Here is a 19,835-nt window from a genome sequence, read left to right as displayed (position 1 = left end):
CCCAGCTCTGACTGTGCACAATAGATTAAAATTACAAAGTTACTGTACAGTGAGCGGAACAACATAACTTTATTTTTGCCAAAAACAGGACGACTGCCCAGTTTAGCCAATTCTATGTCCCTATCAGACGCCTGCCTAACCAGAAACTAAAAGTCTGATAGGGACATAGAATTGGCTAAACTGGGTGATCGGATCGGGAGGGGACCTCTGTGGGTGAAGGGGTTGGACAATGGAATGATCCGTGGGTCGGATACTATCTGATACATTTGAGCTTCTAAAGTATTTAAATGCCTTAGGGCTGTTGCTACCTTGGCTCTCACTCCTCTAACCTAATACCACAAGGGAGGGATCCTCAAGTGGGTGAAGGGGTTGGTTTGGTGTGGGGCAATCTTGGCTGTACCAGATAGACGTATAGTTTGGCCTATGTGCCAAATAATTACCATCTGTGTTCCAACCGCAACTTTGTATTGACTCAAGTGCAATTAGCACATTTCCCCCTGAACCCGGTGTTACCGTGTCAATCAGCCTCCTATACCTAACCTCAATTTTAATATTGCTCTCTAGACTTTGTTTAAACGATTTATTAAAGGTTAAGTTTTAATTAATTTGCTTCATAGGAGTTTTGGATTTAAGGATGGGAAGGTGCAGTTATGTGGGTCAGTTCTTTTCTCTTTTTTCAGTCCTTCTTAAGAGATTGCTTGGTCCTGTGCTCCATTTCCCATACAATTTGACATACTATTGGTTTAAAAACCAGCACTTGTAGAATTTGAATTTAAAATTGTTTTGTCATGTGAATGGTCATTTGACTGCGGGCATTAAAAATTGGCTGCATAGTTGTTCTTTGTTCATCATCCCATTAACAGAATTTAGACTAACATCATCCTTCTTAGTTAAATCCGCATATATTTCTTTAACAATTTTTTCGGATACTTAAACTTGGGCATGAATAAATCTGTCTATGTATTATGTCCAGCTTAATTGAATATAGCATATTTTAGTAGGACCAATAAAATCTATGTATATTTTTAGTTTTTGGTGTTGTAGCGGGTTTAATAATGCTTTACACTTAGACAGTAAGCTCTAACAAAAAGACTTGAAATTTTTGATTCGTTATTTTTATTTTAATATTACTAAACCTGAAGCTTCCCAGCATGCACTTTTTTCTTTGTATTGTTTCATTCCACATTGCTAAAAAAAAAGCCCATTTGCAATTCCGACAATTTATGTTCTTTTTTTTCCCAGGAAGCCTTTTTATTGTTTTCTTTGTGAATGACCTTTATGGGTATACCCTGCATCCAGCAGGTACTGCCGCATTAATGTGTTCTGATTAATTATGTAAAAATCTGCATCTTTTGGCAATACTGGTAGTTCAGTGGAAGTGATACTATGAGAGCAAGCTGTGATTATTATTTCCATGTGCCTACAATTGCTGTCTGCACGCTGTAGTGGAGTCTGGGATCCCGTCTGATCTTGGCAGTGCAACTGAGGGAGGAGGAGGAGGAGAGGAGGGTGTGCAGAGGACTTAGTCACAAAGGCATTCTCTCCATTCTGCAGCAAAGTGAGCTGCAGTCCTACTGCAGGACACTTCCAAACCCTTGTGACACCCAGAGAAACTCAGGTAAATAATTGTCAGGGTGACTCAAGACTGTCTGACTGTATCTGCAGTGTATTTGTTATGAGTGACTGTTTAAATGAAAATGCCTAGATTGCAGGCATTTGTAAGGGTGAAACACAAGACACTGGTACGGATGTTAGAGAAAAGCACGATTAATAGATGTGGCTGCAGCTGGTTGATCAATGTTAGCTACAGAGCTGTAATATTCATTTATTCTGGCTGCCGAAGAGCTAAAAAGCTTAGTGTCCTTTATTCAGTGGTGTTCTAGAATAGGGCTGCAGTGACTGAACTAAAGGCAGTACAGTGCTGCAGTGATTGCCACGACTGGGAGAACAGAGCTGCAGGTAATCAGATGGGTATAAGTCAATTCTGCAGTGACCATGGCACAATGCAGCTTTTGCAGTGACTGAGAACACACCAATGCAGTAAAGAGTAAGTAAGAGGGAGATCTGCAGCATGTGAGAGGAGAGTGCAGCAGTAAATAAAAGCACAAAGCTCACGGAATGGGTATGGCGATGAAGTTAATGAGAGGTTTGAAGTCTGTTCTAAATTCTTGAAAAGTATATATATGAGGAAAGCCCTCTTTAGCTGATGAGAGAGCTGTTTGCATGCCATTTGCTACAACTCAGAGCATTCTGTTTGTTGGTTGTAATGTTTACAATGCATGCTGTGATTTTTTAAAAGCAGGGTGATATTACCTAATTTGTGGAATTACTGTGCATAATCTTGATTTTGAGGCTGATGGCTAAATCAGATGTTCTCAGTGTTCAGTGCTTGTTTTTCTAAATCATAGTAAGGGCTAAATTGTGCTTGCAACTCCATGGAGAGCAAGATCTGGAAGCATTAGTTTTAAGCATCTAAAGGTAAGTATAAGAATGCCCTTAGTTGTAATTTAGCAAATAAATACTACTTGCTGTTTCTACCAGTAAAGCAGTAATCTGTGTGCTACCAAATCAGAAGTGTTTGCTGTATCTGTAAAAGTTTGGATGTGCCTGTTGTATGTACTTAGAAGATGTATGGGTTGCTGACTGTAATGTGGACGTTGTTGGAATACTGCTTGTGATTTCAGATCTTGGTTGTAGGTTTTCAGCCTGTATGATTTCTTTCCATTACATGACAAATTTGTATACTCTGTTTCAAGAAAAGTGTGACGGTCACATTACTTAAAGAGGATTATAAAATCATGTACTGTGCTAAACTTACAGGTCTCTGTAGAAAACTTCTAGCTAGAACAGTGGAAGATTTCCAGTGCTAAAAAAATGCGATGTGCAGATATTGAATGGAAGTGGCTAGAACTGCAAGCTAGAGTGTGCTGGGTTGCCTTCACTGACAGTCTTAACTGTTTTAGTGATAGTTCTTTGCTACATAACTGGTGTATAAAGGAGTTGTTCACCTTCAAAACTTTATTCCGTTCAGTTGTTTCAGATAGTTCACCAGAAATAAAGGCTTTTTCCAATTACTTTCTATTTTCTATTTGTGAATGTTTTTCTGGGGGGGAGGGGGTCTTATTGTTCTAAATTGATACATTTAGTTGATACATTTGTTATCTTTGTCCCTGCTGATACAACTAATTGTATCAACTAAATGTAGAAAATTGTAACAGTTCAGATGCTCCTGGATCACTGAACTGCCAGACTGAGACACTAGACACAGGAACTTTAAACTTCAATTTTGGGAAAATGGTAAAAAATAAAAGATGGAAAGCAACTGTAAAAAGTCTTTGCTTATGGTAAGCAATCTGAAAACAACTCAACTGAAAAAGTGTTTGAAAGGCGAACAACCCCTTTAATATGTCATAGTATAGAGCTGCTATGTGTAGGTAAGAGAGAAACTGACTGTAATAGTGCAAATGCACTAATCATAATTGTAATAAGCTGGCAGGGCTTATGGTTATTAAAATATCTTTGGGTGCATGCATGTAGCAAGTTGGCAGTGCTTGTTTTATCTGTAAATGTTCAAGAATAAGTATTTGAACAAGAAGCTGTAAAATTGCTATTATATTCTCTCCTCCCAGCTCTAGAGTGGAAGCATAGCTGTGGTGTGAATTGCCCTGGATAGAGACCCATTCTTCAGTCTTCCTGATGATGTTTCTTTTGAAAGATTTTTTTCTAATCCCATCTGGATCTAATGGTAGTGTACGTTAGCATTATGCTCGATTTGGCATAAAGGGAGGCTCTTATACAAACAAAAATACAACTGGAAGCACCGTGAGCAATAGGGGAACGACAGATGCAGGCATGATCCGTAATCATAGGATATCTCAAGATGAACTCTTCTATAGATGACAGTAACAGCAGTAGCAGTAGCCACCCCTTCTGCCTGTTGGGCATTGGATCCCATGAGGCTATTCCAGTCTGCATCTTGGAAGTTGGTATAATCATCTTCCTCACTGTATTGATCATCTCAGGCAATTTGATTGTGATCTTCGTCTTCCACTGTGCTCCTCTACTCAACCACCACACCACTAGCTACTTCATACAAACAATGGCATATGCAGACCTTCTTGTTGGTGTAAGCTGTTTGGTGCCTTCTTTCTCTCTTCTTCACTATCCTGCTGTCCTTCCGGAGTACTTTGTGTGCAGGATGTTTGGATATGTGGTATCTGTTCTGAAGAGTGTGTCTATGACATCTTTGGCCTGTATTAGCATTGACCGGTACATTGCCATCACAAAACCTCTGACATATAACACACTTGTCACAGCATGTCGGCTGCGCTTCTGCATCCTGATCTTATGGGTATATTCATGTGCAGTGTTTCTGCCCACGTTTTTAGGTTGGGGGAAGCCTGGATACCATGGGGATGTGTTTCAATCCTGTGCAAACTTATGGCACACTAGCCCATACTTCACTTCCTTCATTGTGATCATGCTGTATGCTCCGGCAGCCATCATTGTTTGCTTTACCTACTTTAACATCTTTCGGATCTGCCAGCAGCACACTAAGGAGATAAATGAGAGACGGATACGTTTCAGTACCTCAGAAAGCGAACCTAGCCAGGGGCAGCCCAGCCCGGACAAACACTATGCCACAGTGCTCTTCCGCATTACCAGCGTTTTCTATATTCTCTGGTTGCCCTACATCATCTACTTTCTCCTGGAGAGTTCCAAGGTCTATGCAAACCAAACTGCATCCTTCCTTACAACGTGGTTAGCCATCAGCAATAGCTTCTGTAACTGTGTAATATACAGCATGTCTAACAGTGTTTTTCAGAAGGGACTGAAGCGCCTCTCTGGAACGGTGTGTGCATCATGTTCTAGGCAAGGGGAGAGCAATGAAGTTCCAGGTACTGTAAGCAAGAGACCAACTGATGGCTGCAACCCTTAACAAGCATACACTGTGGACCAAACTTTTTGTTTAGAATCTTGTTCCTTAACTGCGTTCGGTAAACCTAGGCTGTGCCAATAAATGTGCAAAAGAGTTGCCTTTCAAAGATTCACTATAAATGTCCTCATTGTTAGTTTGCAGCAATACTGGTAAATCCACTTCATGATTCAAGGGCATACTTAATATCAGTCCCGTAATGGGAAATTTGTGCTGTTACCATGTGTATTGTGACCATGATTGGTGCTGTTTATCTTGTGATCTGGGCTTATATGACATTCTACCAGGAATGGAAACAATGTGGAGGTGCATATTTGATGCCTATTTTCCCCATCCTATCTCTCCATGTTTTTTGCTCACCTCAAACTACAGATCATAGATGCAGTTCTAAATTTGGATTTTTCAGTGGTTGACAGGTTTCCGCTGCACCCATGACCTTTTGTTCCTGAATGGCATCTTTTATGGAGCTAAATATTTGGATTTACATGTGGATGGCTGGAATTTTCTCCTTGCAAAAGGGAATTGCCTTGATTCCGACAAAAACCTAAACTGTGAGCAGCAAACAAATAAAAATCACCTCTTCAAGATAGACATAATATGTCTGTGATTAGAAAGTTTCCATTATTACATTTATTTTGTTATATGCCTAAATGATTTGGTCCCCACCAAAATGAATGCAATATTTTTCTAAGTGAAAAAAATAATATATTATTGGTAATATTTAGACAACAAAATGTCGACTACTGGAATATTTTTAGTCTAGTTTAAGGATATTCGCCTTACTGCTTGAGTATTCATAAGGACGTAAATATTGAATGTCTGTTTTGTGTCTCATAAACGTATTACTTGTTCATGTTGTTGGCCGTACTTTAATTGGCGTAGCCATAAGATTTGCAACCCACCCCCTCCAACCCTATTTCTGCACACTTCCTATGATTTCTTCTTTCCCATCCTCCACATGGATCACTGGTGTGCAAAGAATGGGCAAATGTGTGGGGCCTGTAGTTGGTGGAGGGTCCCACGGACCCCAAGTCCTCTGAATATTATTATTAACATTACAGGAAACCATTTGAGTGCCAAAAATGTTTGTGTTTGACATGGTTGTTATTTACATTTTGCTGCCAGTTGTTTTGGTATGTGTAGGCTGTTTGTTCAAACCATGAACATTGTTAGGCGCAATAAGTTGCCCAAATAAGCCCATAATAATATTAAATAATTATAAACCCAACATATATACTGCAGTCATTCTTAAAAAGTATTTTGTCTTTCACACATAAGTTAAAACTTTTGTTTGGTATGGTTTTTCGAAACAGCCATATAAATGTATTTGTTATGCTTCAAATCTTCTCACCCAGAGAAACTAGAAGTAAATTAGCTGGTCTAAGCTGTTCAAGGCTTGTTTCTGTCCCTGCTTTGCACACAGGTAAGGAGCTTATTGTTGCAGTTGAATCCACAACAGATCATATTACTTTTTTAGCTGTATTGTCAAGGTGAGAAATGTTATCTATTATGCTGTAGACCCTGTATGTATCAACCTTGCTTTCATTTTCCAAGTTGGAAACCATATACAACATTTTCTCTGTAAATAGATGTTATGTCGAAAATGTATTTTGCCTAGTGTGTTGATTTAAACACATTTTGTTGATTTCATTATTAGTAGGTTATCACTGATTGCTCTTCCCTTTGTTCTGGTTCACTGTGCCCCCCCCCCCAAATGTGGGGCATCACAAGCTCTGTTTAATGTCTTTCTCCCTTAAGCTGGCCATAGATGTAAAGATTTTTAAAAGATTCGAACCTCATCGCGAGACCACGATTATCTGGTCGTACGAATTGTCCATCAACTAAAAAGACCATTTCAGGCGATATTGCCAGGAAAACAAAGAGTAGCTGCCTGCTTGTCCCTGCAAACATAGATAGATTGCACTGGGACCGATAAAGATTTTTTTAACCTGGCCGATCAATTTTCCCACTAACCGCACGATAATTTCGAAGGATTGGCGGCAAGAAAAATCTTTGCGTCTATGGGGACCTTTAGTCTAGGGCAGTGCTCTCCAACCCCTTGACTGTTGCTCCCAGTGACCTTAAAGCAGGTGATTATTTTTGAATTCCTGGCTTGGAGGCAAGTTTTGGTTGCATAAAATCCAGGTGTACTGTCAAACAGTGTCTCCTGCAGGCTGCCAGTCCATATAGGGCCAACCCATAGCAAATCACAGCCCTTATTTTGCTCCCTCAGGAACTGTTTGCATGCTTATATTGCTCTCCAGCCTTTTTAACATTTGAATGTGCCTCACTGGTAACAAATGTTGGGGACCCCTGGTCTAGGGATGAAAGGTAAAGTAACCATGTGTGAATCCTACTGCAGTAAATTCTATAGGAAGCAGAAAGGTAGTTGGCTTATGGGTACCATAAGTATTGTGTGCTGTGGTTACAATGCAGCATCTGTTTCCAAGCTACAGGCTGCTGATGTCTTATATGTAGGTGTATATTTATCCTTTTTTAGAGTGCAGAAAAACGAAAGTTCTGGGTACAGAACAGTCTATTGAAAAGGACACACTATCACCGAGTGCTTCTTTGCCTTAAAACAAAGTAAATAGTAAAAGGGTGTAGTAACTTCAGTACAAAAATATAAGTGTGCAGTTTCATTCTCCATGTGTGCAATGGATGCCGTGCCTATATGTGCATACTAAGGGCTCGTCAGAAGCAATGGATCTGTGTTTTCTCCACCAGAGTAATAATGCCAATAGAGAAAACAGCATGGTTTGACCAGGCCTGTATTTAACATATAGGCACTCAAGGGCCTGGGCCAAGACCACAGCTTTAGGGGGTGAACCTTTGGTGCCATGGCTAATTTAAATGTTCAGAGAAGAACTCCCTTTCGACTGCAAGATACTTCCTGGCTAAATCCAGGGGTGGAGGGGTAGGTGAAGGGCGCTTGTGTATATTACACTTAGGAGCAGATTTATCAAGGGTCGAATTTTAAATTTATATGAGTTTTTTTTTTAACTCCCATAAATTCAACATTTATTAATAAAATCAATTTTTTCCAATTCGAACTAATTTAAACAACCCAAAAGCTAGAATCGAATTTGAATCACATTTGATCAAACTCGATTCTCTGAAAAAAACTTGAATGTCAGGCTGCAAACATCTCCAAATTGATCTCTGGACATCTCCCGTTGACATAAACAGCAATTCAGCAGGTGTTAGGTGGCGAATAGTCAAATTTGAATTCTTAAAGGACCAGAGTATAATAAATCTTGAAAACCGAATTAAATTTTTTTTAAAAAAAACTGGAATCGAGTTTGGATAACTCCCTAGTCGAATTTGACAGTTTTGACCATAAAAAAATGGAATTTTCAATTTGACCCTTAAAGGAGAAGGAAAGCTACGGAGGCATTTTATTGCCAATAGATTAGCTGCAATCATGCAAGCTAGAATGCTATATTTATTCTGTAGAATGTTTTACCATACCGGAGTAAAAAGCTCTAGAAACTGTTTGTTTAGGATAGGAGCTGCAGTATTAACGTGGTGTGACATCGCTTCCTGCCTGAGTCTCTCCCTGCTCTGGGCTCAGATTACAGCAGAGAAGGAAGGGGGTGGGAAGAGGAGCAAACCGAGCATGCTCTTGCCCAGGGTAATCAGGTTTAAGCTGAAGGCAGGAAGTCTGATACAGAAGCCCATGTATACACAATAGATGGAAAGAAATGCAGTGTTTCTTATGTCAGGGGACTCTGAGCAGCACTACTTTGGGGGTTTACTGGTATATTTAGATGGACCTTTCTGATAAGGCTTACTTAGTTTTAACCTTTCCTCCTCCTTTAATGAATCTGCCCCTTAGGTTAAACGTAGCATTTCTCTGCTGACCCATTCCAGCCAGTGGAGAAACCTAAAACCTCCAGTGCCTTCTTGCAGATGGCGCCCTGGCTGGAATCAAACCCAGTACCATAATACTGCCGTTGTGCCCACTATTACCAGGATATGAATGGAAGATATCTTACAGTGCTTGTGACAAACTTTGTCCATACATTCACATTTGAGCATGTTCCACCCACAAACTGCATGACATGAGCTGACAGGTGGCTTGTAAACATATAAATGTTTCAATTTAGTTAAAATTCAAGCTAAAATACTACAAAAAACTGTGTGTTCAAAAACTTTTGAATAGGAGTGGATACATTTTCTCCCAGTCATAGACTTTAAGTAGTTGGACTTAAAGGGTCATGTAGCAACTTAGCTGTGCTAAAGCAATAAAATTGCCTGCCTGCTTTTGCATTTTCTGGCCAAGATCACTATGTACCTGTACTAAGGTGGAAGCTTTACTTTTCAGTGCAGATCATCGGAGCTGGGGAAGGGAGTGAATCTGCAAATAAAAACAGAGACTGAGTGCAGCAGAGCGAATGCTCCATGTGCCCTGGCCTTAACCCCATGAGCTGATTTTGGATGAATTGGGCACATTTACAGCAGTGTTGAAGTTAACTTTTAGACAAATACTGCCTGATCATAAAATGAACAGGCTGCGATAACTGCAAAATGGAGGATTCCAAGATTTTGCCTGTTTTTGTTTACTTAGAAGGTGATTTGCTTTCCAGAAATTAATAGGCAAACTTTCTGCTTTGTATGAGGCACTGATAAGTGCTTAAACTGTAGAAAAACATACAAAGCTACAAGTGTTCAAAACCTTCTTAACTAATCGTGTTTGTATTCTGCTTTAATTTATGAGGCTTCTGGCAATCAACAAGTAGTTCCGTGCAGGGTCGGACTGGAGCCTTGGGGGTCCTCCTTGCAGTCCTCGGGGCCCCCTCCTGACTGCAATTTCTGTCCCCGCCGTGTACATGCGCAAATACCGCGGCAGCTCAGGTTGGTCTGGGCCAGCGGGGCCCTCTGGTTTTGTTTCCCACTGTCCTGCCCAGTCCGACCCTGGTTCCGTGACATATAGCCACAAGCCGAATCCTGAAGTGACTTCTTGTGGCCAAATGTTAGTAAAGTACATTATAATTTATAATTAACAAATTTTAATCTATGACAAATTATTAGTTAGACAGTAAAAAGAAAGTAAAAGACTTTCCTGAACAACTTCTTGAATCAGATACCGCTACCTAATTCAAAACAAGTTAGAATAGAACTCGTAGGCGATTTCATTCGTAAAAAGGGTAGCTTGGCCCGGCCCACACTAGTTATGCCACTGAGGAAAAAAAAATATATAAAACAGAGCAATGTTCTAAATACAAATAGTAGGAAAAAAATCTACAACCTGTGGAATAATAGCATTAGATACAGACATGCAGACCTACCCCGGTTTTCTAGTTCCTCTGGCGACAGGTAGACACAATTATTTCACTTTCGATGATGCCTTAATCTGCCCCCTGGTTGAGATCTCTAGATAAATAAAGAAAAATACGTTGCACCTTTTTCTTTCTACTGAAAGAAACAAGTTGAAATTGTGCTACAGGGCGCATATTTACAGGGCGCAGGTAAGCGGAATTGAATGAATTGGTTTTAGTTTCTGTGCAGGAAGATAAATGTCAAGTGCAATTCATGACTCTCCAAAGAACTGAAAATGAAAACCTTTTTCATATAGAATTGGACATTTGTTACCAATACATTTGTAGGTGGTAGAAAACAAATATAAACTTTAAGGGGTTATTTATCAACATTTGATATTTTTTGTGCCCATAAACCTCACAAATTAAAATCAAAATTTTCAAGCAGAAGGAAAGGCTAAAATTAAGTAAGCTTTATAAGAAAGGTCTATGTCAGGGGTCAGCAACCTTTACTATCAAAAGAGCCATTTTGCCCCCTCTTCCACTAAAGAAAAATAGTCTGGAGCCGCAAAACATAACACAGCTTATAAACTTTATAAAAGGTTTAACCTTTTTTTTTTATATCTGTTACAACAACAGAATACAACAAACCGAAGTGCAGTGTGTATATGTAGGCCTACTTTGAAATAAATTAAACACTGAATAGCCCTATTAAATTCTAGTGTTCTCATCTGTTTAATGTGACTTCTGTTTCTGAAGCTCCATGCTGATCTTCACTCTCTTGTCTTGAGTGTGTGACCATGGTAAGGACCATGATGAATCTTCTTGCTGTGGCTTGGTCTTGCCTGTCTCTCCAGGGACGTCTATACAGCCCTCACACCTGCTGGTGGCTTACTGAGTGTGTGACCGCGGTAAGCTAACCGCTAGCTTACTGTGGTCGCACACTCAAGAAGCCACCAGCAGGTGTGAGGGCTGTATAGATGACGAGACTGAGCCGCAGCAAGCAGGATGAAGAGCCGCATGAGGCTCCGGATTCGCAGGTTGCCTACCCCTGGTCTATGTAAATAGACCAGTAAACCCTCAAAGTAATGCTGCTTTGAGTCTTCTATCAAAAGAAACCCAGATTTCTTTCCTTCTATTGTGTACACATGGGCTTCAGTATCAGACTTCCTGTTTTCAGCACAAACCTCCAGGGCTAGGACTCAGTTTGCCCCTCCCTTCTCCCCTCCCTGCTGTAATCTGAGCCCAGAGCTATGAGTGAACAGGGAGAGACTCAGTCAGGAAGTGATGTCACACCAAGCTAATATGGCAGCTGTTATTAAAAACAAAAACTAAACAAACAGAGAAAGCTTCTAGAGCTGTTTACTTGGGTATCGTAAAACATTCTGCAGAATAAATATAGTGTTATAGCTTGCACTATTGTGGCTAATCTATTGGCAATAAACTGCTTTGTAGCTTTCCTTCTCCTTGAATGTTTGGTATTTAGCATGAAAAATGCAAATACAAAACATTGGCATTTAAATGCTTGCGAGTTCATGTAGAAGTCAATGGTAGTTGTTCAAGCAAATTCAAGATATTTTTTAAATGAATTTTTTTTTTTTACCTTTTAAACTCAAATTTGTGTTTTTTGATCTTATAAATGCACAAATTCGAAGTATTCAAGTATTTTTCCACAATTTTTTTCTATTCCGATTTTTTAAACAAATTAGCAAACTTTCGTGGTTTTTTAAATTGGGACTTTATTCAAAGCAGAAATAAAACTAAAACCTCACAAATTCGATTTTTGATAAATCCCATTAATGTAAAGTGAAAGAATTATGATATACACTTTGTCAGTACAGGTATGGGACCTATTATCCAGAATGGCTGGGACCTGGGGCTTTCCAGATATTTAAATATGCAAATTAACATTCAGATTCAGTTTGGCCAGGCACAAGGATTCGGCCAATTCTGCGGAAAAAGGCCAAATCCCAAGCAAAATTTTGTATTCGGTGCATCCCTAGTAAAAGGTACTGTTTTATTATTACAGAGAAAAAGGGAATACTGTTTTAAAATGTGGATTATTTAAAAAAATGGAGTCTATGGGAGGCAGCCTTTCCGTAATTTAGAGCTTTCTGGATAACAGGTTTCCGGATTGTGGATCCCATACCTGTACTAAAAAGTTCCATAGCATTAGCTTGGGAAAGAAACTATATCCCTGAACATTGTGGGTCTCTCTATAAGAATATATTGCATGAAAATCCCATGTGTGCAGTGTTACTGGTCCTTATTAATCGTTTGGCTTTCGAGTTTGGCATTCACAACAGAGATTTTTTTAATACCCTGTATGGATTTTCTGCATTTTTTTTGAGCAGAGCTTTTCAATTTTAATGGATTTCAAAGAATACTCAAGAAATCTTCCTAAGGGACATCTGCCTTAAAAGGAAAGACAAGTTTAAGAAAGGCAATTTTCACAGGGGACTTGAATTTTATAATATTTTCTATAATATTTTCATTTAAAAAAAAAATTAGTACAATGTTTTTTGGTTCGCTCCTACTGACATGGATCATTAATTTGCAATGCAAATAAGAGCAGCTTTCCATGTTTACAAATATGATTTGTAAACATGGAAAATGAAGATTTTACAGTTATTTCAGTAAAATGCTCAAGCTGCAGACAAACCCAGGAAGTTTGAGCTATTTTAGAAAAGGCCTCAAATGTTCTAGACATGTTTGTTTAGTTTGTGCCAGACTAATGGGTCAGTTGTAATAAAAACTAACCCTGAAATTTAAAGGGGTCCTCTACCCAAAAAAACCTTTCTTTAAAAATAGATAACATATAATTCTAAGCAACATTATATTATACATTGATTATATATTTTCAGTTGTTTTAAAGAGGTTTTAAAGCAAAGAAAATAATGATCATTACGTAGATATTTTATTTATTCATGCATTTTCATATTAAACACAGAAACAACTATGGAAACTATGGAGTTCATGATTTAAATCACATCCAAGTAGAAGATAAAAACTAGGCTGGGGACGGTATTACAAATTTACTGGCAGTAGTAGTTTCTAGTAAATCTGAAATGCCATTTAATGTAGTCCCTGAACCACCTACCTAAGCCCCTGGCCCACCTAGAATTTACCCTTTCCCTTCCCTGATCTCTGCCTTTAGGTCCCTGTCCTGGCGTAGCCCTGCCCTTTGTGACACCGTGGCCTGCCCCCTTTCGCTCAGGCCCCTGGTCAGGCCATTAAAAATTTGCATGAAAGGTGACAATCCTAATTGTAAGTGTGCACAGATACAGTTTATATACATTTAATCACTTGTTTAGTTTTCTAGGGGTGGGCAGTTGAGCATGGGTGCGTTACTTAAAATGATCAATCAACTTAGGCCTCCTGATTGGCATCTAACCAGGGGGTACAAATTTTGTCAAATTTCCAGCAACATCCCTGGGCTTCATAGGTTAATGTGACCACAGGAAGGACCTTGTAAACCGGTGATATTCAAAGCAGGGTTAGTAATCATCTACGTAAACAGTTTTTCTTGATCACTTTCTGTTCTCTGCAGGAACCAGTTTTAATCAGCTGACTTTTAATATTGTTTTACAAGTCAGAGCCAGGTGTAAAGAAAATGTAAATAGTCCGACATATACTGCTTTTAATAGCAATTACATTTATAAATAACTTCAAAACAGTTTTTGGGTGAAAGCAGGCCCAGATTTACTTCTACGGCACCCCTAGGCCTCCAGGTCCTATCACCCGCCCAGTCTCTCGCACCGTCCTAGCCTGTGCGCATGTAAGGATCCGCTTCCACGTTCCTTCCGGCGCAGGCGCGCTCATCGGGGAACCGATGCGCGTCAGCGCGCAGCGTTGGACGCCGGCAACGGACGCCGGCGCGAAGGCGCCGGCGACGGTCGCCGACGCAGGGGCGTCAGCGACGGACGCCGATGACGGACGCACTGACGTCAGCTGTGCGACGCCAGCGTGATGACGCCAGTTTGGCGCCAAATAAGCTCTATTTAGTCCTAACCAGTACTGTGACTCCTTGCCTGGTTATTAGGTTATTTGACTGAAACCCTAGCATTGTATTCTACTGATCTTCTGTGTTTGACCTCAGCTTGTTCCCGGATTGTCTATTGCCGCCTGCCCTGATCTTCTTGCCTGACCTCGTTTACGACTCTTCGCTGCCTGTCCCCGACCTCGGCCTGTCTGACTTCGCTTCTGCCTGAACCCTCTGTACTTCGCTTCGGTTAGTCTCATTGGCTACTCGTCACTTCACTTCTCCCTGTTCCACTCCAGGTGGGTTAGTGTTGTGCGAGGCGCTTGTGGGTTCGTGTTCTACAAGTTCCTGCTCCTTCTTCGTTGGATCAGACGGTAAACCTGACAGTATAACCAGGCCATGGATCCAACCGAAGGGGCTTCTCCATTTGCTGTCCTGACGCAACAACTGTCATCTCTGACTCAAGCCGTTCGGGAGCTGCAGAGCGGTTACGCTCAGCTACAGGAACACATCAGAACACATCCTCCGGCTGCAAACCCTTCCTCTGCTGCAGCATCCTCTTCCTCTGCTCCAGCTGAAGTACAAGTGATCACTTCCGAAATTTCGGAGCCGAAAGTCGCTTTCCCCGAAAAGTTTGCTGGAGACCGGAAGTTATTTCGCAACTTTAGAAGTAGCTGCAAGTTGCTATTTTCGCTTAAACCCCACACCTATCCGAATGAACAGACACGAGTGGGGGTTGTCATTTCTTTCCTGACAGGCGAGCCCCAGACGTGGGCCTTCCGTTTGTTGGATCGGCAAAGTCCTGTTTTGGCCACTGTGGACTCTTTCTTTGATGCCATGGCTGTGGTCTATGATGACCCACACAGAACCTCCACTGCCGAAGCCGCCCTGCATGCCTTGAGGCAAGGTACCCGTCCTGTCGAGGACTACACTCTGGAGTTTCGCCAGTGGGCCGAGGATACGGAATGGAATCCTGCAGCTCTGAAAAACCGCTATCGTCTGGGCCTTTCCGCTGAATTAAAGAATGAGTTGGCCCGTACAGGCATTCCTGACACCTTGGAGGAGCTTATCCATATATCCATTCAGTTGGATCAAAGACTGAGAGAACGTAGGGAGGAGGAAAAGGCTGAAAAAGCTGGTCTGGTGTCTCCTACTTGGCTCTTACCTTCTGCTCCACCTCCTATCCGGATGCCTCCTATGATGACATCTACGGTTCCTACAGCCACTAACAGTTCTGCCCCAGAGTCGATGCAGATTGGAGCCATTAAGCCTGCATTAACTCCTGAAGAACGCCTCAGACGCCGCAGGCTTAATCTTTGCCTGTACTGCGGTCAAGCAGGTCATCTTCTTCGGAATTGTCCGACCCGTCCCTCGGGTAAGGAGACTTATGAAAGAGACTTTAACGGTTGCAACTTTTCTGTGTCCTTACTCACAATTTCTCTGTCCTTGCAGTGGGGAGACAAAGTGGTGGAACTCCAAGCAATACTTGATTCCGGGGCAAGTGGGTGCTTCTTGGACCGTGAAGTTGCTCTTCAGTTCCAAATTCCTCTCCAATCCAAGAAGAACCCTATAGCTCTTCGTGTGGCGGATGGTTCTCTAATTACCTCGGGTCCTGTGGTTCAAGAGACTGCTGCACTTTTTGTTGTGATTAATAAAATTCATGCTGAAGTAATGAATTTTGATGTGGTGACGTCTCCATTATTCCCTATCATTTTAGGGTTACCCTGGCTACAGAGACATAATCCTTCTATCAATTGGGCCACTGGCGGTGTAACATTTTCTTCTAAATTTTGCCTTTCTAAATGTACATTAGAGAATTCGTCTTCTTCAATTAAAGTATGTTCCCTTTCTTCTTCTTCTGAAATTCATGATCTTCTTCCTCTGGCGTATTGGGAATTCGCTGATGTCTTCAACAAGAGAGGGGCCGATAGGCTACCTCCCCATCGTATTTATGATTGTCCCATTAATCTTCTTCCAGGAGCTCAAATCCCTTTTGGACGTATTTATCCTTTAACTGAGCCTGAACTCTTGGAATTGCGCACTTATTTGGATGAAAATCTAGCCAAGGGATTTATCCGACAATCTTCTTCTCCTGCCGGAGCTGGGATCTTCTTCGTTGAAAAGAAAGATCATTCTTTGAGACCGTGTATTGATTATAGAGACTTGAATAAGATCACGGTCAAAAATCGTTACCCTCTTCCTCTCATTCCAGAGCTGTTCCAACGATTTAAGGAAGCCAAGATTTTCTCTAAGCTTGATCTTCGAGGGGCCTACAACTTAGTTAGAATTCGGGAAGGGGATGAATGGAAGACAGCGTTCCGTACCCGTTATGGTCACTTTGAATATCTTGTCATGCCGTTTGGACTTTGTAATGCCCCCGCAACGTTTCAGCATTTTGTCAACGATGTCTTTCGAGACTTTCTCGATATTTTCGTCATCATTTATCTGGACGATATTCTAATTTTTTCTAGTTCTTTGGAAGAGCATAGAATACATGTGAAGAAAGTTCTTGCCCGCCTCCGTACTCACCAGCTCTATGCCAAGGTCGAGAAATGCGTTTTTGAACAGACATCTGTGGACTTTTTGGGGTTTTTTATCTCTCCTTTAGGAATTCAAATGGATTCTAAGAAAATCTCGGCAATTATTGATTGGCCTATTCCCTCTTCTAAGAAAGCTGTTCAACGCTTCATTGGATTCTCAAATTTCTATAGAAAATTCATTAAGAATTTTTCTCGAATTATTTTACCAATAACTGAACTCACACGTTGTAATCAAAAATTCTTTTGGTCACCACAGGCTCAGATGGCTTTTGAGAGATTGAAAAGACTCTTCACGTCGGCTCCAATTCTTCGTCATCCAGACTTGGCTCTTCCATTCACATTAGAGGTCGACGCCTCAGAAAGTGCTGTGGGCGCTGTTTTATCACAGAGGTCTGGGATTCAAGAAGAACTCCATCCAGTCGCTTTTTTTTCACGCAAATTGGCCAAGTGTGAATGTAACTATGATGTGGCGGATCGTGAATTACTTGCTATTAAACTGGCATTAGAAGAGTGGAGGTATCTCCTCGAAGGGTCCAAACATCCAATTCTCATTTTCACTGACCATAGGAATTTGGAGTACCTGCGTTCCGCCAAGAGATTAAGACCTAGACAGGCAAGATGGGCCCTTTTCTTCATGCGATTTAACTTTCACCTTACCTACCGGCCCGGGTCAAAGAATATCAAGGCTGATGCTCTTTCCCGCATGTTCTCCTCTGAGGATGAGACTCTCTCTTCTCCTGAGACAATTCTAAACTCTAATAACTTTCTTTTGTTACAATCTGTTCTTGTGGATCAAATTAAGGATGCCTCTAAAACTGTTTGTGAACCCTCTCTTGTGCCCAAAGAAGGGTTTCTTCTTCATGAAGGGAAAATTTTTGTTCCTGAACAGATGCGTTTGGAGGTTCTCAAGAACATTCATGATTCTAAACTGGCGGGTCATCCAGGTATAAAGAAAACGATTGTTTCTGCTAAAAGACTGTTTTGGTGGCCTGGGATGACTAAAGACTGTTCGAAATTTGTCTCTTCGTGTGAGGTCAAAGGATTCTCATGTTCGACCTATTGGCCTCCTGCAACCCCTTCCAGTTCCTTCTCGGCCTTGGGGCTCAGTGTCAATGGACTTTATTTCTGATTTACCACTCTCCTCTGATTGCTCCGCTATTGTTGTCTTTATTGACCGCCTGACCAAGATGGCTCATTTTAAATCCCTGCCTGGACTTCCTTCTGCCTCTGAGACGGCCGATTGTTTTATCAAGGAAGTAGTAAGACTTCATGGCCTTCCCGATGAAGTAGTATCTGATCGTGGTCCACAGTTTACGTCTCAATTCTGGAAAGCTTTATGTGGGGCTCTTAAGATTTCTGTGTCACTTTCATCGGCTTTTCATCCTCAAACCAATGGCCAGACGGAGCGAACTAATCAGACTCTTGAGCAGTATCTGAGATGTTACTCATCGTATCTCCAGGATGATTGGGTTAATCTCCTGCCTCTAGCGGAATTTGCCTATAATAATGCCCAACATTCTTCTATCAATCAGTCCCCCTTCTTTGCAAATTACGGTCTACATCCTGTCACCTTCCCTTCCTCCATTGTTTCGGATATTCTTGTTCCTGCAGTCAAGGATCGGTTAACCTTTTTGGCTGATAATTTTCTGAAGCTCCAGAGGAACATGAGGAGAGCGCAACAGAATTTCAAGATCTATGCAGACAAAAAACGAAGAAGTGATCCAGAGTTTAAGGTGGGGGACCGCGTTTGGTTATCTACTGTTAATCTCAAGTTGTCCTGCCCCAGTAAGAAGTTGGGTCAACGGTTCCTGGGTCCTTTTCTTATTACTCGGCAGATTAATCCTGTGGCTTTTCAACTTAAGCTCCCGGCTACCTGGCGTATTCATCCAGTTTTTCATTCTGCTCTACTAAAACCAGCCTCCACATTCCACTTTCCTGGCCGTACAACTTCTCCTCCACTCCCTGTTGTTGTGGACGGTCAAGAAGAATTCGAGGTTGAGAAGATCCTGGATTCCCGTGTTAGGGGCAAGCATCTACAATATTTGGTCAGTTGGAAAGGCTTTGGTCCGGAAGAGAATTCTTGGGAACCTGTTTCGAACATCCATGCTGCTGAGCTATTGAAGAATTTTCACAAGAGCTACCCTGATAAACCTTCTGCCAGTTGCGTCCTGAGGCCGCTCCTTGACGGGGGGCAATGTAAGGATCCGCTTCCACGTTCCTTCCGGCGCAGGCGCAGGCGCGCTCATCGGGGAACCGATGCGCGTCAGCGCGCAGCGTTGGACGCCGGCGACGGTCGCCGACGCAGGGGCGTCAGCGACGGACGCCGATGACGGACGCACTGACGTCAGCTGTGCGACGCCAGCGTGATGACGCCAGTTTGGCGCCAAATAAGCTCTATTTAGTCCTAACCAGTACTGTGACTCCTTGCCTGGTTATTTGACTGAAACCCTAGCATTGTATTCTACTGATCTTCTGTGTTTGACCTCAGCTTGTTCCCGGATTGTCTATTGCCGCCTGCCCTGATCTTCTTGCCTGACCTCGTTTACGACTCTTCGCTGCCTGCCCCCGACCTCGGCCTGTCTGACTTCGCTTCTGCCTGAACCCTCTGTACTTCGCTTCGGTTAGTCTCATTGGCTACTCGTCACTTCACTTCTCCCTGTTCCACTCCAGGTGGGTTAGTGTTGTGCGAGGCGCTTGTGGGTTCGTGTTCTACAAGTTCCTGCTCCTTCTTCGTTGGATCAGACGGTAAGCCTGACAGCACAAGCACACACGCCAGTTCACTGGAGGGCTGCATCCATAGGGCTGTCATTTCTTTTAATGTTTTTAGTGGCTTGTGGTGGAAGGCAGAGCAGTGATGATACTGGGTGGGAAATGAATAGATGGAGAACTGTCTGTCGAGCTGCGCTTTTAAAAGAGTTGATCAGGCAGTGGAGCAGGTCAAGGAAGGGAGGCATTCACAGGGCATTAGGAATTTACTAGTAAGTTAATTTCTGCTATATTTGTAATATCTGCTCTGCAACTTTTATCATACAGTAGAACCCCCATTTTACATTTTTAAGGGGTACCAGAAAAAAATTATGTAAACTCCAGGGAAAAAAATCAGGGAAATGTATTAT

General features: G+C 41.7%; 2 protein-coding genes across 5 annotated transcripts in view; both read left to right on the top strand.

Annotated features, from left to right (window-relative positions):
* The window catches only part of rabgap1.S (RAB GTPase activating protein 1 S homeolog), a 124,189-nt gene that overhangs the window by 62,065 nt on the left and 42,289 nt on the right, over positions 1 to 19,835 (top strand). The window contains exon 1 of one of the 4 annotated variants that reach the window (XM_041574990.1): positions 1,546 to 1,618. The exons of the other annotated variants lie outside the window; for them this stretch is intronic. The gene's annotated coding sequence lies outside the window, so the exon portion shown is untranslated. Of the gene's footprint in view, positions 1 to 1,545; positions 1,619 to 19,835 lie in introns of those variants that run through there. 4 annotated transcript variants of the gene reach the window in all.
* Positions 1,488 to 5,787, top strand: gpr21.S (G protein-coupled receptor 21 S homeolog). Its single transcript, XM_018232869.2, has 2 exons — positions 1,488 to 1,618; positions 3,630 to 5,787. The coding sequence occupies exon 2, from the start codon at positions 3,881 to 3,883 to the stop codon at positions 4,937 to 4,939; it is 1,059 nt and encodes a 352-aa protein (XP_018088358.1). The 5' UTR covers positions 1,488 to 1,618; positions 3,630 to 3,880; the 3' UTR covers positions 4,940 to 5,787.

This window comes from Xenopus laevis, chromosome 8S, assembly GCF_017654675.1.
Source record: "Xenopus laevis strain J_2021 chromosome 8S, Xenopus_laevis_v10.1, whole genome shotgun sequence".
NCBI lineage: Eukaryota > Metazoa > Chordata > Amphibia > Anura > Pipidae > Xenopus > Xenopus laevis.
Note: the sequence above shows the minus strand (reverse complement) of the source record. Positions and strands in the feature narration are given on the sequence as shown.